Source organism: Podarcis liolepis (assembly GCF_965112155.1).
Source record: "Podarcis liolepis genome assembly, chromosome: 4".
In the NCBI taxonomy this organism is placed as follows: Eukaryota; Metazoa; Chordata; class Lepidosauria; order Squamata; family Lacertidae; genus Podarcis; species Podarcis liolepis.
The window spans coordinates 23,403,148-23,428,290 of record NC_139558.1 but is presented as its reverse complement, the minus strand read 5'-3'; the positions used below and the strand labels follow the sequence as shown (position 1 = coordinate 23,428,290).

The 25,143-nt window shown below is 42.5% G+C and overlaps 1 protein-coding gene across 2 annotated transcripts in view; it reads right to left on the bottom strand.

Annotated features, from left to right (window-relative positions):
- Window positions 1-24,817, bottom strand: part of CLYBL (citramalyl-CoA lyase) — a 187,907-nt gene extending 163,090 nt beyond the window's left edge. The window contains exon 1 of one of the 2 annotated variants that reach the window (XM_083501339.1): window positions 24,680-24,817. In XM_083501339.1, coding sequence (XP_083357465.1) covers window positions 24,680-24,744 — 65 coding nt within the window. In that variant the 5' untranslated portion in view covers window positions 24,745-24,817. The remainder of the gene's footprint in view (window positions 1-24,679) is intronic. The other variant, XM_083501340.1, reaches the window with a different exon arrangement.
- Between the last annotated feature and the right edge of the window lie 326 nt (window positions 24,818-25,143).

The window sequence follows — 25,143 nt, the reverse complement described above, 5'->3', positions numbered from 1 at the left end:
GTCTGTGGCCTTATGATGCTGAGCCATCCCTTCTTCTCCAAAGCAAGCACAGGGGGTGGAGGGACGAGCTCAGAGGCAAAGATACCCTAAACCATCCACTGCAATGGAGCCAACTCCACTTTCTTTAGTCTGCCTCCACTGCACACGGAAACAGGCACTGGGGTGAGTGACAGCCCCATACTGGTTAACGTTACCCTTGATCTAAAATCAGAACTATGAGGATTCCTTTGATTCTGCTGATTTTCCTATGCTCTGCCTCCAATTAACAGTCCCTTGTATATAAGAAACTGGTCATCCCTACACCCTTTCACTATTTATTGACTTAGTTATTTGTTCAGACAGCGATTCTGGCTGAAGGCTGCTTAAATCTCCCTGATTTTGACAGGAGTTAAGTCATCTTAAGTATGTGCATACATGCAGCTCTACAGAACAATACTTTTTTGCAAGTCTACCAAGATGCAAGTGACACTGTGTGCATTGGGACTTACTTGTAGATTAGTATACTTCGGATTCTGCTCTTACAACATTTAAAGATGGTAGACGCTTATCAGTGGGACTGAGCGTAATGCTTGCACATCAACCATTTAATTGGAAGAAACTTTGTAATGTTTACTGAAAAATCACAACTGCATGCGAAATAAAAACTGTTAACTAAGTACATCTAATATAAAAACACATTTTGAAAGCTACTCAAAATCTCTACATGTATTCTAAAAATAATCAACAACACACAAAAATAGCGCGAACTTTTAAAAGTTCAATCACTTTTACTCTTCTTTTGCAATGCTTTTATTGTTTCACTGATCATACAAATAAAAGACAAGCTGTGTCCTCAGAAATGCTAATGAAGTCGGTTTTCGTGGAAATACCTTTTAGAAATGTTAACCAATGAGTTGCAAAATGCTCTCGACACTGAGGAGGCTGAAAATATGAAAACTACAAGTAAAACGAACAGCGGAGCGGCTTCAGGTATGGCTGGTGTGTGTGTTCCATTTATAAAAACATGCACCCCAAACTCTACGACGAAAGTGCCTCATAATCACTACCAAAAACGAAAAGCCAGGCGTGAATAAAATAAGTTTTAAAAGCTGGTGTGTTCATATAAGAAATGGCAGAAACTCACCAAACCTTCACATGTAATAGGGTTGATATGAATCCAGAAAGGGAGCGTTTTCAACAGTCAATTACTTTTCCATTTTGTCCCAGGACTTTAAAAGTTAAAGGCATAGTTCTGCCAATTGCGAGATGCCCCATCCAGCACAGACCACCCACAAGTACTGATTTTCCATCTGGTGAACAAAACAGACATCTCCCTAATTATTTTTTAAAAGGGTTTTCCCCCTCCTCCCCTAACATGCTTCCTTTATTTGTCTGTGACCTGGAACTTAATGGAAAACCTGGTAGATGCCAACCATATTTCTTGCAATGCAGTATCCTATTTTTCCTCCCCTTAAAAATGCTTATTTGAAGCTATTACATATGCTGCTTTGTAACAATCCAAATCATTACACAATTCAAGCCTGAGATTAGCACAGTTTTGCACTTAACACTGAATATTTTAATCAGTACATTAAAGCAGAACAGTACTCGGCTTACAGTCTCTTACGCTGAGATCCCATATTGCCAGTGTCAAAATTTATGCCTTTTTTCAGTAAGATTGTCTCCACTGCCAGCAATACACTCAGAAATGCCAACTGTAATTAAAATCTGGCACTCTATGCAGTCACAAGCAGACTTTTTAAAGCCCTCTTTTAAAACTATTTTTATTGTTATTTTTAATGATTATTATTATTTATTGTTAGGCAAAAGGACAAGAGAAATTATATGTGCTTTCCAAAACTGACACAGTGAACAATTGTGATCACAACTGTCCAGGAAACTAGCCTCGAAAAAGCCATAAACTATGTTAATTATGGAGTGTGCGCGCACAGAAAGAAATCCCCACATGCCAGGATCACAGATTTCAGTCTTACATATAGTATCTATATGTTATTATGCTGGATAAAATTTACATACTCTACAGCATGCAAAAGGAGATAAAATAGGCACATTAAGCAAGCAAGCTGCTCACCAGGAAAGGAGGATATGAAGCAAAAAGGAAAAGGAAAAGCCATTTGTAGTGGGAGTAGGTTTGGTAGCGTTTTCCCTCTCCCATATAGCTTTAAGCTTCAAAAATATTCTGCAGTATGGGTATCTTACAGTGCATCCTATGTAAGTCCCACGGAGAGGTCAATGAAGCTTACTTCCAAGGAAGTGGGTTCAGAATTGCAGCTTAGTTAAACTATGCAATTCCCTGGCACCAACTTGGATGGCTTTAGAAGAGAACGAGGCCAATTCATGAAGGACACAAGGCAATGGCTACTAGTCATGATGGCTATGTTCTACATCCATTTGCAGAGGCAGTACTATTTTTCTAGAAAAAGAGGTGCCGAAACTCACCCTGAACGCCTCCCTCATTCTCTTAGAATGGCGATGGCAACCACCTGAAAGGGGCTAGAACTGTTCCGGCTGAAAAAAATCCCTGATCAGAGATGTTGATAAACTATAGCCAGAATAAAGAATACATTTAGGGGCATCTAGGTTTGCTCTACAGCGTAGCTACAGAAAAGAATGTAATGTCACAGTGAGTCCATTTTATGTGTTGTTTCTGAGCCTAAAGGATGTATAGGCAAGATGGGTATTGATAATCAAACACTACTGAATTTCCATTTTCTCCCAACCCCCCCAGGGGAAACAACCCTATGTCTTCAAAATGTTCAGAAACAGATTAGATCTCCAGGGCTGAGCCTTCCTGCCATCATCTCTCTCGCCTTCATCTTGATGCAGAATTTCGAGGCAGATTTTAGAAATCCTAACAGAGATGAAATCCTCCAGATTGACTTCTTTGTGGAAATCAGCCTCTAGCAACAACCCTTGCGGTGCTGTTTTCTCAGTTCAGAAATGTTTTTCAAATATGTTTTTCTCAGAACTTTCAAGATGAAATATACTTAAAAGAGCTAGACAACTCGGGGAGCCCAGCATTCTGTAAGCAAACTATATATTAAAAGGTGGCTTTTTACTTTTGCATCCCTCTTTGTTGAAAAGCAAAGGGGGGAGAGCACTTTTTAAAACAGGGTGTCCTGCCTACAATGGTGCCTGTGCTAAATTCTAGACTGGGGAGCATGATACAGTTGGGACAGGAGGTGCCATTTCAATTAAATATAAAAAATAAACTCAAATTATACAGACAAGCTTTGTAGTGCATGCCCTCTACCGAACAGCACAACTCCCATTGAGTTTTAAATGGAGTGGGATTTTTGAAGACAAATGTGTAACCATTGTCCAGCTGTCTAATAAAGACTGAATTTGTTGTCTTGCTTGTTGCAGACAGAAAGGGCTCCACTGTGAATACAAGCAGTGGATAACAGTCCACAGGATCAGATCTTTTCTCTTCAGACTCTTGGAAGATGACACCTAACATGCCATGGCAGAAAAATTATTTCAACTCTAATGCCATCAACTATATATGGAAGCTTGTTAACATCATTCTTCGGATACTCTGTCCTGCCCTAAACTGTGATGGCTTCCTAGAACTTATCCTGATGCTAATTTAATAACCCTATATGAAAGATGAAGTAGATGCTAGCTATCCAAAAGGGTCCATGATGAAAGATCATCAACAACAGGATTTGCCAAAGGTAGGGTTGCCATATGTCCTCTTTTCCCAGGACACGTCTTCTTTTTCATGGGTATGCGAAATGAGAGCCATAGCGATCCATTGTTAAAAGCAGAAGTTGGCAAATGTGTCCTCTTTTTTGCTCTTCAAAATGTGGCAACCCTAACAACAGATCAAAGACTTACCGTGAGATAATCAATGTAATAATCAGCAACAAAACAAGAAAAATGGGGCTACAACAGAAGCACATAAACAAGATCAGGGAGAACTGGGGGTTCACGAACTGTAGGATGAATGAAAAATAGGGCAGGGTGGGAAAATTGGACACTCTGCTCCTAGATACTACTGCTTGGAAGTGAAGTTCTTTGATTTTACTCGTAACTAAGTCTAAACCACAGAGCCTAAGACTTGCCGGTCAGAAGTTCGAATCCCCGCGACGGGGTGCGCTCCCGTTGCTCGGTCCCAGCTCCTGCCAACCTAGCATTTCGAAAGCACGACGTGCAAGTAGATAAATAGGTACTGCTCCGGCGGGAAGGTAAACACTGTTTCCGTGCGCTGCTCTGGTTCGCTAGAAGTGGCTTAGTCATGCTGGCCACATGACCTGGAAGCTATACGCCGGCTCTCTCGGCCAATAAAGCGAGATGAGAGCCACAACCCCAGAGTCGGTCACAACTGGACCTAATGGTCAGGGGTCCCTTTACCTTTACCCTTAAGTATGCTTAAGATCAGATATTAAGCACACAATAGCTCTATTCAGGCATTATACTCACAACTGAGGCCAACCTATGAGCAAGGCCATGTCAACTACCCAATGCTGCCACATGTACAGCACAAACCTCACATGTACAGCTGTATGTGTGGATGGCAAGGGCGGAGTTAGTTGGCACATGCAAAATGGGGGGTGGCTCTAATTGGTTCAGCCACTTTCCCTGCCACCCATTGGTCCTCTCCATGGGTATAACACTTAATGAGAGTTAATGCCAATACCGTATTCAATTTTGCTGTTCCTGAGATGGTACAGTCCTCATACTGGGCTTTACTAATTTAGAATGAACATGAAGGAATTGCTTGTTTGAAAGTGTGCCCACAAACTACTATTATTAGTACTACAGCATTTAAAACAGTTTAGGACAAATTACAATCACAACTAGACTGTGTCCTAATATATAAATATATCTGAAGGGTCAAAGGCAGGGGCAAAAAGCTGCATCTTCAGCATTCAATGAAAGCTGTACAATGAAAGTGCCTGGTGGGGAAGGAATTCCCCAACTTAGGGGCTGCCACAGAGAATGTCCTCTCCCAGGTCACCCCACCCCACCCCTCTGAGTGAAGAAGAACTACTGAGAAGGCCTCCTGTGCTATCTTAAAACCCAAGAGCATCTGTAGCGAAGGAGGTGGTCTCTCAGATATTTGGGACCTGAGTCATACAGGGCTTAAAACACCAATGTGTTTAAACCTTAAATTGGGCTAAGAAATGAACCAGCAAAACTGTTTGAAAACAGGGGTGATATGAGTTCTAAAAGGAAGATCAGCCAGTAATTTTGGCCCAATTAAAGTTTCCGAAGTCATCTTCAAGAGAAGCCCCATGTAGAGCACATTGCAGTAATCCAATCTGGAAGTTACCAAGAGCACAAAGTACTGTGGCCAAGTCCTGGAGGAGGAAACTCTGCAGGGAGGGAAAGGGAAGGTGTGGTTCTGAGGGGAAACTGAAACAGGCATGTTATGTACTGAAGTTCTCACCCTGGGCCAGCAGGGGAATACTGGAGATAGTTTTCACTCAGGTCCACATATGCATATAAGGGATTGAAAGTGATGTTCAGTGATTGGATAGTTACAGAAAGTTGTTACTGTTGCTTTGTAGTTGAGCTCTGTATAAGCAGGTTGGCTGACCCCTTCAGCTCAGTTCTGTTCTGGCCTGTGAATAAGCAAGAGCTGTTTGAAGAATCACTGTGTTGTCTGATATGTTCACCCACAACTTAACAAGGCAGGAAGGAGATATTGTGATCCTGGGGCAGGAAACTAAGGGAGGGGAACTTTGGCCGAGGGAAACTGAGTCAGGTAGAGAGGCTTGTCAAGTGGAGTGGTACCCCCTAGTGTAGTAAAAGAACTGGCACAGTTCTTGGGCTCTGAGGTTTCTCTTAAGGCATATGATGAAGTTTTCCAGCTGAAGCTAAGCATGTCAGACCTCTAAGTTGCTTGGACTTGAAACTGTCTTAGAAAACACATTAAAGCTGCTCTGAACTCTCAGGAGACAAAGGAAGAACCAGTATGATGTAACAGGATAGGGTCTGACTTACATCCCGGGGAGGCTAGGCTTCAAACACTGGTCAGCCACTGCATGACCTCAGTTAGCTCAACAGTGCTGCTGGGGGACACACCTTGAGCCCCTTACAATGTCAGAATTAAAACAAACTTATGAGCAATGCGCAACACTGCAGGTGAATGGATGAACTTGCAGCACAACCCCATGCATGTTTATTGAATCCAACTGCAAAAAGATGAGAACTGCAGGGGTTGGACTAGATGACCCTTGGGTCCCTTCCAACTCTAAGATTCTATGGAGGTTTTTTAGGTTCTCATGTGGCATAATTGTATAATGCTAGCTTACTTATCTCAAAAGAGGATACTTACTGAGAACGGGATTAGAATACAAGCAGATTCTTAAACGCTTTTAGGAAGCTTAAACGAAGAGACTAGAATTGTTTTCTTCATAAGAATGAATGCATTGCAAATAAGCACACAACATATAATTAGAAACACCATCTCAAAATGCTTTACAATATTTATGTCTTCTGCCCTATGAGACTAGTGAAGATAATAAGGGAACTCATGCCGGAAGCCAGTGCAGACATTGTTTTCTTAATATTTTCCATTTGTTTGTTTGTTGTTGAGTTTCAATTAACATTGAAGTGGGGAATCATGGAAGAGAATAGTCATGGCAGCTACTTCTGTGGGAAAACCCCCCAGAATTTTGTCATTTCCCCCCCTAACCACAGAATTAAGTACCTGCTAAGGTTTTCTGTGACTCCCCAGTTCAGATATTACACTGCTCAAGAGCGTACACCACACACTTGAACAACACTCTATGCCGAACCAACACAGACAAGGGCTCTTAGGTAGAAGTAATAAAGAGATCTTTATTCAGGCAAATCTCAATACAGGCTTGGAAGCAGACACAGGAGTTCAGGAGTCAAGATTCAGAAGTTCTGGAAAGCAGGCAAGATGCTCAGTTGGTACAGCATGACTCTTAATCTCAGGTGGCGGTCCCTTCCCACTCTGCAATTCTACGAAGAGTTTCCACATCCACCAAGCTTTTAAAGACGAGGCAAGATTTGCTCACTATATGTGAATATTGGGATTGCAAATGAGCGCTACTTTGGGGCTCCCATCTGCAGAAGCTGGCCCAGTTCTAGGCAACAATGCTCCACTCTCCCTCTTCACGCTCTTGAACAATGCCGCTGTCTCCTGAGTTGTCTCTCCCCTCAGGTGCCCACAGCCCTTACCTACTGCCAGAGAGACCCTCTACTTTGCCGGGAGGTCAGAGCTTGAATCCCTGTTCCGCCTTCTGAAGTGGCTGAAGTTAAGGCACAGATGGGAGAGCTCCTCTCCTCCAGCCCCAGTTGCCACCAAACTGTCTTGACCCCTTGGTTTCTTCTTCTTTCCTCTCCTATATTGGGCCTGACAATCCAAGCCTGACCCAGACAGAGGTGAAGGACAGGTGTGGAGAACCTGTGGCCCTACATATATTACAAGCTCACCATGCTGGCTGAGGGTGACAGTATTTGGAGTTTAGTAACATCTGGAGGGGTAGCAGGTTCACTGCTCTACAGGTTTGGCAGCTGCAGGAACATCTGAACCGGCTGTGACACAGTGACTTGCCCAAACTTCCCAGTGCATGCATGGAGAAGCAAGAACTACAAACCCTGACTTACTGGACCAAACTGGGTGCAGAGTGCACCCAACATTTTGGAACTGAGGACTCCACACGTCAAACTACAACTGTCAACTGAGGGAACCACTTGGGCTCTGCAGAAGGGATGGGGAAGCTGTGGCTCTCCAAGTCTTTGTTGGCCCCAACTCCCATCAGCCCAAGTGTCTGGCCAATGGCAAGAGATGATGTGAGTTGTAGTCTAGAAATAAAAGCCATACTAAGACCTGGGAGACCTTGATTCAAATCCTCACTCATCCACAAAGCTCACTGGTTGACCTTTCAGCCTAAAACAGGCACCCCCAACCTTCGGCCCGCCAGATGTTTTGGACTACAATTCCCATCACCCCTGACCACTGGTCCTGTTAGCTAGGGATCATGGGAGTTGTAGGCCAAAACATCTGGAGGGCCGCAGGTTGGGGATGCCTGGCCTAAAACTACCTCACAGGGTTGTTGTGGGGATTAAATGATGAGGAGAATCATGTGTGCCACCTTGAGCACCCTTGAGAAAAAGATGAGATAGAAATGCAACCAAACCAATCAAGGATACAGAGAAGAAAAGAAAATAGTATCTTATTTTAGACAGGGGTAAACAGAGTCAAGGGGAAGAGGCTCTCAATGCACTGTAAAGACTGTACAGTTGTTATATGTATTAAAATACGATAGTTGTCTCACACAGTAAATCCAACCTTCAGTAAACCTTTGCCGTAGGACCCGCCAAAACCAAGCAAATACTTATATTCAATTCATTAACAGGCAGAGTTGGGTTCAGTGGAGAAAGGCAGCTAAGGCAATATTGAAATGTTGTGGGGGAGAGTTCAAGTTATAATCTACCGTATTTTTTGCTCTATAAGACTCACTTTTTCCCTCCTAAAAAGTAAGGGGAAATGTGTGTGCGTCTTATGGAGCGAATGCAGGCTGCACAGCTATCCCAGAAGCCAGAACAGCAAGAGGGATTGCTGCTTTCACTGCGCAGCGATCCCTCTTGCTGTTCTGGCTTCTGAGATTCAGAATATTTTTTTTCTTGATTTTCTCCTCCAAAAGCTTGGTGCGTCTTGTGGTCTGGTGCGTCTTATAGAGCGAAAAATACGGTAATTATATGTTTTGGAAAGATACTTTGAAGCATGGATTTTATTTCTTCAACCCACTTTTATGCTGCAAGCGTAGAGCAGGGGGAGATGGAAGGCTGGCGTCTTTGATGAAGAACCTTACATTGACTTCAACCCAAGCAACCCAAGCCTATTTCAAGAGAAGATTCTAGAAACATACAGCTATTCCAGAACTCCCAGTGAATAATCCATTCTATTTCCATATGCATGGAAATGATGCCTAAAAACCAGCAGACGGAGTAGAGTCTTATCACTGAGGAGAGAAATCTGCTTCCAAAAGTCTTAACGTTTTACCAAAAAAAGTGAAGAGATCGGTTGTGCTTTCAGGGTGGTTTTTTGTGTTGTTGTTTTTTGCCACTACTGTACTTTTAGCCTTTTACGTTAAGAAAGGAGTAAGTCAAGTGAGGGCAAAAGGGATTTGAGCAAATACTGTTTGTGGGATACGTTTTAGAAAACGGGTTGACGTGGCTTTTTCTTTCTTTCTTTTCTCTTTAATATCCTGAGCAATAAAGATCTGACAAAACCTTAGAAAGGGGAGGGAGGGAGGGAGCGAAGGGGAACTGCCCCATAACTTATCAATTCCAGGCCTTGGCTTCCCTAATTGACAACCTCAGGGCTACTTTCATCACTTGTCGACTTCAAACCCACACTCAATTTTTCCTTAAAGGTGATGGTACCTCAGTAGCTCAATGGTGTTTCGGGACATATTGCAGCATATAGGAATATTTTCCTCTGACGCTTGCATATTGAGAGGGTAGAAGAGAAAGGCGGCCTCAGGGTGGGGTGAGTGGAGGGCTGAATCTTTCACATCTCTCAGCAGCTCGGAAGAGCATGAAAACAGTTCTTCAGCTGCAGGCAAGGTTTTTGGTCTCACCCCCAAATTATTTCAAGCCATGAATAAAACTGAAGCTGTGTCATAACAAGATGGAAGTTGTGCATAGGTAGTTTCCTGGGTCCTGGAACTAAGAAATTTGTGCGTTCTAGATTGGTTGCCCTGAAAGGAGCAGGTGGATAGTCTGGGTTGGGGGGGGGGCTGTCCTTAATCCACTTTTGTCTTTATCCCTGTTTGTCTTGACCGGCCTTAAACTTGGTCGAGACTTAAAAGTATGCATCACTTCTCTGACTGGAGGACACCGAAACATGCGATGAGAGTGGCTCACCACAATGTCGAATGATTAATACCCGTATCTTGGACAGTGTGTGGAGGTTCTCCATACTAACACTTGGAATGTCATGGGGCTCATAAATAGAAGAGATGGAGGTTTTTTAAATTCTTTTTGCAGCCTCCACAGAATGTGGTCTTGGATGATGGCAATCCTAGTCCAACAATATCTGGAGGGCACATATTGCCTATCTTTGTGGTAGGCCAGAACACAAAGACTGAACCTATGTCAGTTTATTCTCCAGAAAATAATTATCTATTTTACTAATGTATATCCCACCCTTCAATATAAAGATATAAATACAGCATGCGGTTTTAATAACACACTCTCTCTCTCTCTCTCTCTCTCTCTCTCTCTCTCTCTAAATTAAAAGGTCTGAGAAAATAAGATTGTTGCCTGGTGCCAGAAATATTTCACAGTGTGCATGAGTTCCTAGGACAAGCACTCCAAAACAAGGGCACCACAACGAAAAAGGCTCTGCCCCCATTAATTACGCGCCACATCTCCGTCAGTTGGGGAAAGTCTAAAGAGGAATTATGATAGCAGGCAATGTATACTCCCAGCCTATGCTTGCACGTGTACTTGCTTTTAGATTTTAAAATTAAGAGGTTAATTAATAATACTACAAACAACAAGAGACTTCAGCATTAATGCTCGTAACAATGTACCATCCATTTATACTTAGCTATGCTGCCACCTAAGAAGAAGTGAAGGCTAAATTTATACAGATAGCTTAAGTCCATCAGCTCAGAGGGAAAGGACCAGACACTCACAGATGTTTGAGAGGGATTGAGTGCGAAGAGAACAACCAAAGTGCTTTAAAAAGAACTCACTTCTCAGGGGTGCAGGCAGAGTTTATCACTTAATGCTATCTCAGTGTTTCCAGTAATTATTTCTGCTGCAAGTCATCCAATAACATGTTATTTCCACTGTATCTTAAAAATACAGGCAGAGGATGCTAAAGGAAGTTTTTGCATGTGCCCTTACCCAAAAGAATGGAATTTGTCCACCACAAAGAACGGGTTCGGAAACATTAAAAATCAGAGAGCTGCATCTAATTTGTACCTTCCAATTCCATGCTGTTTCCAAAATCTGCATATCATTTGGATGAATGTTACAAATACCAAGTAACATGCTTCATGTATTCTGTTAAATTCTTAACTCCGGGGTTGTTAGCTCCAGATGTGAAGAGCCCTGGAGCCAAGGCATCCAAAATCAACATGTGCATTTTATGAAACAAGAGGACCGGAGAGCAATATTTCGGAATCCAGTTTAACTGATTATACTTCTGGCTTACTGCACATTGCCATCATGTTGTCAAGCCTACTTCTACAGCCAGAGGAGATTAAAATGATGTACTTGTTTAATGTAAAAGCTGGGAGTCTCAAGAATATAAATGAATCCCCTGGGCCGTACAAAACAGCCTCGGGCAATACAGAGGCCGTATGTTACCTATTTCCGCACCTTAATTTTCCTCGGGTACTTTGACCACAATCATTCATTCAGTCCTTTTGCTGCGACAGTAGAATGCAAACTGTGCAGGTCACACCCTACCCGTAGGACTCACAGTGAACCCCAAGATTCTCGACAAAGTTTTACACAGCATTTGGGAGCAAGCAGACCAATGTGACATTGGAATTTAGCAGAAGATATGGCTCAAGTAATTTTACTCACACCAATAATTCCACTACTGCTCGTGGGTGTCAATAGTTCAAGAAAAACCACCCGCAGATGAACTACAGCCAGAGCGCTGGTTCCCAGGTTCAGAACCCTGTTAAGTCATGAATCTGTCATTGTAGTCAAGTCGCCATTTCTCAGCCTAACTTGCCTTCTTGGGATGAGATAAACGTAAATACCTTTGTATACTGGAAAAGTGCTTTAGGGAAAAAAGACATTCCTCTTCGCAATACTAAAAAACAAAACATTCAAGCCTGTAAACTAAGGCTACCCTCCCTCGGGAGTAAAACTCATTAAATTGGCCTAACTTCTGAGCAGATTAGTCTGGGGTGGTTATGAACAGAGATGAAATATTGTATAAATGTAAGTATTTAAATCCACTGCAACAAACTGAAAGCTCAATATGGCGGGGGCACAGCACTGGATTCTATTCATTTACTTCCTTCTCACAAATATCATAAACCCCCCCCCAAATAAAAGAACTATGGAATGATACGCTATCCTGTCCACTTTCTGCAGGCAGATGTTTCCTAGCTTTCTTTTAAAAAACGTAAATCACATTTGCAGTGTTAGTAATCTAGGCCTGTAGCCTCCATTACAAACCGGGGACCTTCCAGGGTGTAGAATTTAAGTTTACAAGCCTGTTTTGCTTTCCTGCAGGCGCTTAGAGCTTGTAAATGGCACCTTTCAGTGTCCCGAAGAACGAAGGGCAGCTAGTCCCAAATTCTCGTGTTGCCTAATGGTCTCACATAAAACGAGGTCCACAGAATTTTTATGGCCATCTCAGGGCAAACTCGCAGGTGAAGAACCACTAGGGAAAGGATGTCTTGAGCTTTGTCCCTCTGAGCTTTCCAGGTGCAGCAATTTTCCCCCCACCCGTTGCTTGAACGATTAATAGAACTCTCAATGTAAAGTCTGTAGCCCGAAAGTTACAGCAGTGAGAAGTAAATCAGATGGAGAAATTCCTTCGGGAAGAAAAAGGGGGAGAGGGAGAATAGAGATCAATATGCGTTGACCTCCAAAGTGAATAAAACTACAGAACTTTTTCGCACAAAAATGAATAAACAAGGCTGAAACTCTATATCCACTTACCCGGAAGTAACCCTCCATGAACACAAGTGGACTTACTTCTGAATATATGTATAGGATTTGTCCCGTGAGTCACTTTTTCTTTCTGAGTCCGCATGCACAAACCCCGACAAAATAAACAAACTCTCAATAACCACAGGAATTGCATGTTATTGTTGTTTTTAAACTAGTAAGTATGGAGCCATTGTGCACAGGAAGTGATATTCAGAGCTTTGATGAGGACCAAAATATAACCATTTGGGCTGCAATCTACAAACAACAACACAGTTCAATCTACAAGATTAATCTAAAAGACTTTTCTGGAGTAAGGACTTTGTGGACAGTAGTCTTTAAATGCTACAAATTGCTTCCAAATTTAATGAGTCATGACTTGCCAAAAACAGCGCTAATGAGCTTTAGGTTTTTTGCTTTTTAAAAAAATAAAATAAAAATCCAAGTAGAGGCCAGCAAATGAAAGGAGAAACCAGTAAAATGTAAGTAAAATTGCTAATTTGATTCATGCACAGTTACAGCTTGGCTGTGGGTGTGCCAACACCACTTGCATCTTCCCCAATCAGGAAATGGGATTAAATGTTTTAAAAATATTTTACTGCAGAGCTCGATTTTCTTTCAATTAGAGGGCAAAACAAAATCCCACTGATTCAAGGCACTTCAGTTAAATTAGTGCCTTTCACTGATCCTCTACATATTTAGGTACGAGACGTTGGAATTAACAGGAAATGTGTGTTCTCCAGTCAGTCTCATTAGCTGGTTGTGCCACACACATCTTCACACATATGTTTTCAATGCTTTCCCAAGGAACCAAAAATGCACCCAAGCTTAAAAGGCAGTAGTAGAATATTGGTGCCACCTTGCTTGCGGAAAACGCAAGACAATCCGTTCTCAGGACTTCACAAACTGCACAAACATTTCTACCTCAGATGCTGCAATTCTAGTAGTAGTAGTAGTAGTAGTAGTAGTAATAATAATAATAATAATAATAATAATTTATTATTTCTACCCCACCCATCTGGCTGGGTTTCCCCAGCCACTCGGGGTGGCTGCCAACAAAAAATTAAAAATACATTAAAACACCAATCATTGAAAACTTCCCTAAACAGGGCTGCCTTCAGATGTCTTCTAAAGGTCAGATAGTTGTTTATTTCTTTAACATTCTAGAACTTTTGACACTGGTTTGTATCACTGTCCTTGCATACCTACAAAATCTATATTACAGTGGTACCTCAGGTTAAGTACTTAATTTGTTCCGGAGGTCCATTCTTAACCTGAAACTGTTCTTAACCTGAAGCACCACTTTAGCTAATGGGGTGTCCCGCTGCTGCGCCGCCGGAGCACAATTTCTGTTCTCATCCTGAAGCAAAGTTCTTAACCCGAGGTAATATTTCTGGGTTAGCGGAGTCTGCAACCTGAAGCGTATGTAACCTGAAGCGTATGTAACCCGAGGTACCACTGTACTCACTTAATATTCAGAGAAAGTGGCAGTTGTACTTATGTATGTGTACTAAAAGTATGAACTCTTACTGCATCTTCCTGTAAGCATACTATGGACCCTGCGACTGTCCAGAGGTTGTGGGTGTTATGAAAAATCATGTCTTTGTGGTGAATTGGTGGACATGCTATAATAAGAGAGTGGCTGTATTTTTAAGAGACCACTCCCTGATTGCGAGTTCTGCATACCTTCCAACATCTTTCCAATAGAAATAGGGACGTCCTAAGGAAAAGCAAGACATTCTGGAATCAAATCAGAAACCGGGCCAGCTTCTGTAAATCCAGGACAGTCCTTGGAAAATAGGGAGACTTGGAGCATATGCGTTCTGGATATATTAGCTGTGTGGTGGCAGGTGGTGAGAGGTGCTGGCTTGCTTGCGGCAAGTAATCTTTGATCTATTTGGGTATATTTGATTCGTATCTTGGTGGTCTCTAGCTAAAATGAGTCCGAGACCTACAGAGTTTGTTGTGTGAATCCTATACACTATACACTTGATTACTGGTTCCTCAATGAGACCATGGACATGTGTACTTGTTGGAATTCGCATGTGCCTGCACACACATCCTGCAGCCCCTGGATTGGCAAATTGCACTGGCAACCAGTGATCTATCTACTTCCGCTTTCTGCCTTCCAAAACTAGGCAAGCCAAGTGTCTTGTAAAGGTTCAGAAGCAGAGCATGCTGCAAATGTCCACCCCTGTTGTGAATCGCTGGCATCTGAGACTCACAAGGCATATTGGCTGTGTTCACACCTAATGATAAGCCAAGAAACACTACTTAAACCACACTCTACAGAAGCTATGTACTAGTGCATGTAGCCCAATTGTTCCCACTTTGCTCTTCTCTTTGGGGACGCAGGTAAGAAAACCAGGAAAGGGGTAGCTTAGTATTGTGTCCAAACCCAGGATCATGGCTTGTTTCTCCTTAACAAAGAAAGATTTGTAATGCATAATCAATTGCATATTGTTTGCAGATTGAAAACAACAACAGTATACACATATCATGTTCACTGGATTGATTTCTGTTCTGGACATGAGATAAATAAGTGAAATTTGGCAATTTCCACTTCCATTTCAGACATCCCTACATGAGGGATGAGTGAAGGAAAAGCCAAGCTCTGAAGTGTTTTATTCTTCAGCTGCAATGTAGACCCCCTACGAAGTTGTATCCAACACTGTGCATGAGTGGAACAGACCCCCACATATAACAAGATTTACTTCTCCTCTGCCCTGCAACCTCAAACTTCAGAGGGTTGGAAGACTCTCCAGGGCAGATATTGAGCACAGTGAAGGGAGGCTGTAGGAGATGAGCAGAGGAAACTGATGTCGCATTGCGCAAGTAGAAGCTCACTCACAAAATGCTAGATTCCACCCTTTCTCTGCAATTCAATTAGCTTCTATACCTGTACCATCTAGTAAAACATCACCGAAGTCGGCTGAGCTATTCAGATGAACGAACCAACTGTGGGAAACTACGTATTATTTTTTCTTGAAGCGTTTTATTAGAGATTTTCTTGATTTACAAAAGTATGTGCAATGTCTCTCTCTCGTATATATATATTTTTCCATGTAACATTTTTACAAGTTTGGGAAACCACTTATAAAGTGATAAAGAACAACTGACGCCATCACTTCTTCCTATGAACAAGGCATAGCTGCAAATACACACCTAGGCCTGATTCAATCATATCTTAGCTTAATAAAGCAAGATAAGAATTAGCCTTCTGCCTGTCCAAACAATCCCTTATCTCCTCTCTTCTCAGTATGTCACAAAAGAGTGCAGTTAACTATAGTTTCCTCTTACACTCAAACAAGGAGACCATGGTTATCATGTACATATCAAGACTGGACCTTAAAGAAACTCTGAACCATAGTTTAAGATCTCTGTTAGTTCCTAACCTAGTAGTCATATGTTTTCAAATCTGGATGTAAATGCAAACTATGGTTAACCAAAGACTTACTAGCTTTTCACAGCACACCAAGGAGGAATAAAGATTATTTGTTAATTATCAGGTGATACACAACAGAACAAATAAAATAACTTGATCCCACATTTAAGACATAGCAATACGTGACTGATTTTGCTTCCTCTCTCTCAGTCATATAAGATAAAAGACCTACTGTAAAAACCTCATTTGGGAAGATCTTCCCTAAAGGATTTCTGCACTCCTGGAGGCTGAAGTACAGACTCACCCGTGTTTATAGAATCAAAGAAAGGAAACCAAATAAGAAATGTAATAAGCTGGGGGGCCACCAGGTGGCGCATTGGAAGATGGCCGACAATAACATCTCTCTGACCCATACGAGGTAATTAAGGGGCTGCTATGGGAAGTATGCAGTCTTCCTACCCCCCCCCAGGAGATGGGGGGGCGCTGCCTTGCCAGCGGTGTTCACAATGCACCCCCTGATCCGAGAGATGGGGGTGCCGAACACTTGGCACGAGCCCTCAGTGAAGTCAGATCTTCCTGACACCGATTCCAATTAGCGCGTGCTGGTTAGCTTCAGCTCGAAATTATAATTGGAAACATACGATTGGAATGAAGCTGAAGCACATATATCAAGTAATGTTCGAGAGATAAGACTGCTGAGTAATAGATCTCTGTGACCAGGAGTGACGGATGGATAAGTAAATCTTCTGATGAATCACCACTAGGAGACTGTATGTTTGGAATGAAGGGGGTGGGTGGAGGAAAAAACTTTTTTTTCTTTGCACGATGTGATATTAATAACCCTTCACCCCAGATAGAAATAAGATCGTTGCGTTTTTATTAATCACAAGCAGGAATTCAAGAACTGTGTGGGATGGATTATAACAGGAGAGAGGATTGGTGAATGATGAGAAAGAGGAAAATTTCCATGACGCAGTTAAAAAATGGCGTCTCGCCAAGACAGGCTTGCCAGAGAAAGAAGGACAGGGGGAGGAGAATCAGGATCATTCGAAAGAGAAGGAATGTTGGAACGCAAGCTTGACCTGACAGAGCCTCCTGATCCATTTGATTTATTTGGCAAGCCTGAGAAAAGTAAAGGACAGACCGAAGATTATTATTTTTTTTAATGGAAGTGTTGAACAGAGGCTGTCCCTGAGCGATATGATCTTTGGAGAGTACAAAACCCACACAAAGGATGCCTGTTTTCAATCTGCTTGTGAAAATTATCAGAGATCGCAAAGAAAGGAATATACAACAAGAAGAGAAAGAAAGTAATAAAGGACTATCTGGATTGAACTGGATAGAACTGTCTAATTAAAGCAGTAAGATAAGTGATGTTTGGACTCGTTCGGAGTTTTGGACTCGTGCGGAGCTTGATGTATGGGTACCCCCAACAAAATTTAAAATTTGGCTGTATAATTTGGAACTAATGTGATTTGGATAATGTGATGTGATTGGCCTGTTAATAAAAATTATTTTTTTAAAAAAAGAAACGTAATAAGCTGAGATGTGATCATCATAGCTGCAGCAGAATTCTATGAAAGTCAAGTGATTTAGGTCTACAGGTCTTCACTATGTGGAGTCAGCTGCACCTAATATTATAATATTGCACATTAAGGGTGGCAGCTGCAAACACCCCCTAGCGGCTCCAAACAGAAGATGGACTAAATGCTAGCTCGGAAGTATCTGCCAGGAAAGATGTGCAAGCAGCCACTCCAGACGTTCTCTGGAAGCAATGAAAGAGGACATGCAAGTCACTTGAGCATCCTCTTTGTAGCATTTCTGGGTAACAACTGAAGCAGCCTTAGGTGTGGGCTGATTTGCACTAATGTAACTGAAAAATATATATATCATTTTGTCATATACGACACCCTGGATCTACTCACGGCTGTACAGTGGTCACTACTCTCTATTCTACTCATGTTATTTGCTGCTACAACAACCCACAGGATCAGGTCCTAAAATTAGATGTCAACATTGGGAATTAACAACATAAATGTCTCCTGGTTCCTACCCAAGAACGACGACACTTGTACCTTCGGTGTAAATAAGTAGTCAAGTTTTATTCTGACAGACTGATAGTGTATAATCAGAAACGGATAGTGTCTAAGCAGACATTAGTCCAGACACCCCGAGGCACCAACAATGAGGCAAGGATCAAAGCAACTCTGGAGAGGAGCTTCAGGGTTCCCTAAACACAGTTCAGGGACAAAGACAGTGGCCCAGGATCAGAAGCTGTGATCTGAGACCGTATAGGAATGGGAAGATGCTCCAACAATTCCAAGCCTACCCACCATGCAAAGAGGCGGGGAAAGTCCAACTGCTCACCTGTCCTACTGAGAACTCCTGGCCTGAAGAAGAGCACTCCTTGTGGGCTCGGGCCCTTTCCTCCTCCCTAGCAGAGAAGGGGCCTCCCCGACACTGGAAGGGCCCACCTCCTCCTGAGCCAAGGAAGTGGGCGTGTGAGACTTCCAGAGGGAAAGTCTCAACAGGAAGGCCTAGGTCCAAGTCAGGGGCAAGTTCTCACCCATGACCTCCCCCTAGTTGTCCTCATCGGAGTCCTCAGGGAAGGCCATGACACAACCTTGTAAGTCATTCTTATGACATGCCCATCACGTCAGGAACTACTTTTGGGGGGCTTTTTAAGGCTGACATTTTGAGGAGTAGAGAATATTTAAAAACACTTTTAGTACTATTAAATCCACACTGGACGAAAGCAATAATTGCGCTCTCATGAAGCAAACCAAGTGGAGCTTCAACCTACAATAACAGCTTGTTAGTGTCCTTAGTTTCAAGGCTTTGGAATGGCATCTGTCTTGAATTATATCCAGCTGGGATCATGTTTCAATGACCAATATGGACAGATTACTGGAACTTTAAAACCTTGCCCTCTTTGTAATTGATGTTTAAACTGTTTGAAGTTTCTCATTAAGTCCATTTTACAAATTAGGTGCAGATGTATAAAGCTAAATGTACAGTACTAGGGGAAATTAGGTCACCTGAAAGCTCAATATAAAATGTCTCTGTTAACTGTTTAACTACAATGAGTACATTAAATTTCAGAAAATCGACTCGGCGTGTCCCAAATTCTTCAGAGTTTCATCACTTCCTTTTCATTGCGGAAGAGACTTCACAATGGCCAGCCACTGTGTAATGTCATTACAATAAAAAATATGAAAGGAAAGGCATTTAGTTGTATAATCACCAGCTGAGATGTTCTTTCACTGCAGTATAGTTATACTATAGAAACAGGAAGAAAAGAAGACCTCAATACCATGATAACAAGTAATTCAAATTTACACCTGAGTTCAAGTAGATATAGTCTTGTCTTTATATATTTTTTAAGTTCCCCTAGGTTCTATTATACTGTGCCAACTCTGTCTGGGGAAAGAATATCAGTACCTAGCATTCATAGGATTCTTCTATTTGAGTCATTGCAGGAAGGACCAAAAACACTGGTATTACTTGCAACGGAACAGTTTTCAGTGATTTAGATGTTAGGGAAGTTTCCTAGCTATTCAGGGGAAATGCTAAATATATTTGCCTGAAGTTTGAGCACATCAATTCTACAAAGTTTATCTGTTTTATGCCAGTTTAGTTATGTCTTCACCACCACAACCAAAATAAATACCATGGGAACTTTGGTGAGGGATGCCGGAAATTCTGTTACAAATCCTGATCTCTAGCTTTCCACTTTTGAACTACATATCTAAGGGTTCCTAGAGAGTAAGGGCTATGAAATCTGTTTTTAAGTCTGTGGCACAGGTTTGCAGCAAGCAAAGATTGCCTTGACTGATAATACTTTAGACCCAGTAAATCTTTTCCAGCCCAGCAACCTTAAGCTCCAGTCCTATAGCTTAAGTGTCAGCTACACCTGACAACATTACAAGCTGCATATGGGAACTGCACTTATCTGAGACTAGCAGAATCAGATTGCATGGCACAGCCCCAAAGAACAACTGCTGCTCCTAAGCCACTCTCCCAATTATATTTCATCCTTTAATAATACTTTATTAAATACTTTATCCACCACCAGTGCAGTGACACACACACCCTTCCTGTTTAGTCCCACATTACAAAACAGCTTGCAAAAACTGTCAAATTTAACACATTTCAATAGCCAGTCCTGATTCTCAAGAACATCAATGACATAAATCACAGAGAAACAAACTTGTTCAAAACCTGAAAAACGAGCTGGTGCTTTCAAATGAACATTTTCCCAACAAGGTTGTAAACACCGAACTCAACACAATTTCATTTTCATATCTTTCTGCTGCATAGTAATAAAATGAATTTAAGATTAATTTAAAATGAAACAGCACAACAAAGACATCCAAGGGATTTTACAAAGGCATGGGGAGGACCAGTCTTTGGAGCCAAAATCCTCAAAATGCACCAAAAGAAAAAAAGAGAGAGAGAGCTTTCACTCTTATAGAACAACTTTTAACAATTGTATAAAGCAACATTTCAATTGTTAAAGAAACAAAATAATAATAATTCCAGGTAAAAAAGAGATACCTCATCTTCACAGAGATTTATTTTATTTTATTTTCCCGTCAACGGAAATCTTGTATCTTTTCAAGATTTGTGTCTGCTAAAATGTTGCAAGACAGGGAGAAACTTTTCTGATTAACAAAGAAAACACGTTTGGCTATATTTCAGCTTTTGTTACATTAGCACCCTCCAGTGTCCAATTTATGAAAACACAACAGCTTAAAAGGGCTCTAATTGTGACTTCCTAGTCAAACAGAAGGTGGTAACGGACTATGGAGGTTGAAAGGTTTACCCTGACTTATCAATTCATTGGCATATTCCACCACTAGGGACAATGATAAGAAGAGGCCACCGAATTAAAGCAGAGTTCTCTTCTTCTGCCCACAATGCTACCACATTATACAATGAAAAGATTGAGCATGTTAACAAACTGTCCTGATTCCAGCTGCCAAGTCCAACCCACCATACAATGTGGACAGAGTTTCTTTTAAAAGCAGCTCTGTAAAAGGGCTTTGGGTGTTCAGGTAACCAAACCATGATGCTCAATGTAATTGTAAGGATCGATGAATCTGTCTTAACTTCTGCAACGCAAATCTAAGCATTCTTACTCAGAAGAAATAAGGCTCACTGCACAGGCGATAACCATTTTGCACAGGGGTTCTGTTCCCGCCCTCTGAATGTGTCGGCGGAGTGCGATTAAGTGTGCCCCACCCTGTTACACCCCACCCTATTATGGCCCCGATCTTCCCTCTTCCAGGTCCAAAAGGAACCATGCATTGGCAATCACACATCAACTTGGAGAAAGTCAGGGGAGGAATGTTTCCTTCCCACCCCCCCAAAAATTCATGCTACAGAGTCAGGGGGTCATCCTGAACCAGGTGTTCCTGGGGGAGTGACCAAAACTGGGTGTGGGTGGAAATGCGCATATTAGTGAAAACAACATACAAAAGGGCATTAAATTAGGAGAAACTGCTTTACAAAAAATGTGTACGCTACATATAAAAATGTTTACTTGCAAAAATTTGTACTAAAATGCTGACAAATTTTCAGGAGGAATATATATATATATAATATATAATGCTTTCGTAGATTTTCACGGGTACAGGAATGCAGGTTTTGGTGTCTTCGGGTGTCATCTTACACGGGAAGACACCCGAAGACACCAAAACCTGCATAATATATAATATATATATATATATAATATCTAACAGAAACGTGGAGAATTAAACTTAAAACTGGAAGAGAAACCAGGGGAACCTAAATTGACAAATCCATCCACCTTTAGATCCATGCCAGAGTGCTATGCCCTGGCAACCAGTGAGTGCTATTTTTCTAGAAAATGAGGTGCTGGAACTCACTATGAACACCTCCCTCATTCTCATACAATGGCAATGAATGAAAAAAAAGCCCTACAGAAAACCACATGTGGGTTTTGAAAGCCTTCATTAAGCTTGCTCCACTAGCTCTTTTTCTGTCTTCTGACATTGTAGGTGAAGAATTGGTCAATAATAAGAACCCGCCCTTTACCTTCAACCACATTTCAAAATATTGAATGAATTATAAACCCTAAATTCCAACACAATTTTCTGTCTCATCAAACTCCTCCCTTTTATAAGCATGGAATTCAGAACGGCATCATAGTATGACAATGACCATCTGTACAGGTAAGGCCTACAACATTACAGATGCTGGGATCAAAGCACTTGTCTCAGTGATACTGGTTTTAATGGACTTCCTTTTATCAGAGTAAGATGTGCTTGTTTTTAATGTTTGGTGTTCTTTAGCAGCATTGTCCAACAGGTCGATCGGGATCGACTTGTAGAACATGTAATTGTTTTTCCTCAATCTCCGATCGCTCTCTCCCTTCCCAAACAGCCCTTTCTCTTGAGGAGCCAGCTTGCAGGGCTTCTCTCTCTCTCAGAAGAAGGAGGAAACGGACGCAAGGTGTACACAGATGGAGATGCTGGGCGAGAGAGAGAAGTGCTGGCTCCTCGAGAGAAAGGGCTGGTTTGGGTCCAGAGAGAGAAAGATGGTGCTGAACCAGGGGTCAGCAACCTTTTTCAGCCGTGGGTCAGTCCACCGTCCCTCAGACCATGTGGTGGGCCGGGCTATATTTTAAGGAAAAAAATGAACAAATTTCTATGCCCCACAAATAACTCAGAGCACACATTCTACTCATGTAAAAACACACTGATTCCCAGACTGCATCCGGCTCATGGGCCTTAGGTTGCCTACCCGTGCTGGACATTCCAGGATCCTCTCTCACTGAGCACTGCAAGGCTTACTCCTGAGTAAACATGCACGAGGGAGTGGGGGACCCTTCCTGGCTGCTGCCATCCCGCCCACACAGGAGGGGGGTGTGTGTGCAGCCCTACCAATGACTCCTCAGAGAAAGGGCTGGTTTAGGTTTACTGAAAGGAAGGGGTGGGTTGGATCCAGGGGAAAGGGCTTCTACAGGTTTCATCCAGTCTTAAGGTGGTACTTGAAGGCTGTCAACTCTGCAGTTGAGTTTACCCAATTTCTGTTTCGAACTATGGGGGGAACCGCTGTGGTTGACATGTGCCCCTGACTCATTTCAAAAACAGCTGGAGTCTGGGATACTTTAAAGACTTAACACATTTATTATTTTGTGAACAACAATCTGTGCATCATGCTCTGATTATGTAGGACCCTGTCCTCAATGTTATTTTCTTATGTTTTTACAAGTATACAAAGTATGTATTTTTTTAAAAAAAAATATTTATTTATGATGAACTTTTCAGGTTTTATGGAAGTAACTATCATTTGTTATTATTTTTATCATAAGCTCAGCCAAATATAATACGTTTAAGTTGAAGAATGACAATGGGACCTAATGGTCAGGGGTACCTTTACCTTTACCTGAAAGTGCCACCTCAGAAAACAACCAAACTATCAAGCAAGCCAAAATACCTGATAACTAATTAAAACAGAATTAACATTGTCTGTCTGAAGAAACCTAAGTGTGTTATTTGCTACCTTGGTTTTAAAAATAAATTTTGTTATTTATTTAAAGTGAACCTGTTTGAGACCCTGACTTATTGGTTATCCCCTCATAAAGGTCCCCCACAGATTCTCTGGGATAGTTAATATTCATTTTCAACCTTTGGGTTTTAATGGACATCCTTTTATCAGAGTAATATGTGCTTGTTTTTAATGTTTGGTGTTGTTCAGGGTTGTTTAGGGAGGTGGGGGCAACATAACTGAGAGTGGGCGTGAAAGTGAAACAGTGACATCGAGCCCGCCGTCACCGCCCCTCCAAACAACTTGCCCATACTGTATATCAAGATCCTAACCAGAGGCATTCTGCATGTCCCCACACCTACTGAGGCCAAGGGTGCCTTGTGATAGCCTTCAGAACTCACTTCCTAAGGAAGTTGGCCTTTTCAATGCTCACTACAGTAAATACCTTGGCCCTGGACTTTTAATTTGACAGATGAGCTTCTGGACATTAAATTGACCTTTATCAGTTACCATCTCAACATTTCGTAAACTGCTTTTGGAGGTGACATACTCAAGAGAGTGGCGTAGAAGTGCTCAAAACATACATACTAAATTAAATCCTGTTAATTTAGCACTTTGGGATAAATCCCACTTAAGCGCCTATGAAATAACCCCGACAGCCCTACCTTGAAGAAGACTGTAATGTTTTGAACTCTGGTGGATTTACTTAGTAAGATCAGGCTGCTGTTATTCCTTGCAGGGGTTGACGGTCCTTCTTTTAAAGGAGGGATGAGGAAGCTGTGGCGCTTGCAGATGTTACTGGACTCCAAGCTCCCACCACCCCTGGCTGGGGCTCACGGCGCCCCTTTCCCCTTCAGTGCCCTTAATGAAGGTTGAAGAGTGGGCTGTGGGGTTTTTGTTTTATTTGTCAGTTTCCCTCTCTAAGAGACAGCCCAACTTTCGAACGCTTACAGGACCACGTAGCTATTCGGAACGTGGCAGCACAAGAGACGCGTGTGCGTGTGTGCACGTGTGAATGTGTTTTACAGTAAAAAGCGGGGAGGAGAGCAACTGCTCTGCGAACTTCTTCCCAACCCCGCCAATTCCCCCCCCCCCAATCTTCAGGGAGCAATGCCTCCCCCCACGCACGCGCGCGCGTTCCCGCCTCCCTACGTCGCCGTCACTCACATTCCCCGCCTGCTCAGGCTCAGACCAGCCGCCAGGAGACGCCGCAGCCCGAACGCCGCCGCCATCGTCGCCGCACTTCGCCTCTTCCGGGCTCCGCCCACATCCGCCTCCCATTGGCGGAGGAGTTGAGCGGAGGGAAGCCGCTTCTCTGTCGCCTCGCGTTTGGATAAGTTACCCGCGTTCTAAAGGGGCGGGGCCTGAAGCGCTGGGTCGTCGGAAAGCGCCACTCACGTGTTACACGCGCGTGAGGGCCCGTCCCGGCATTCTAAAAGGGCGGGGCCTGGGACGCCTAGTCGTCGGAAAGGTCTTCGCGGGCAGGAAAGGTGTAGCTCAGTTCGGAGGTCGTCTGCTATGCCCCGAGCGGAGAGAGGTCTTGCGAGAATAGCTCCTCCTCCCTTATTGAAATTTGAAAGTGCCTTCAGCATGTTGTTGTTGTTTAGTCGTTTAGTCATGTCCGACTCTTC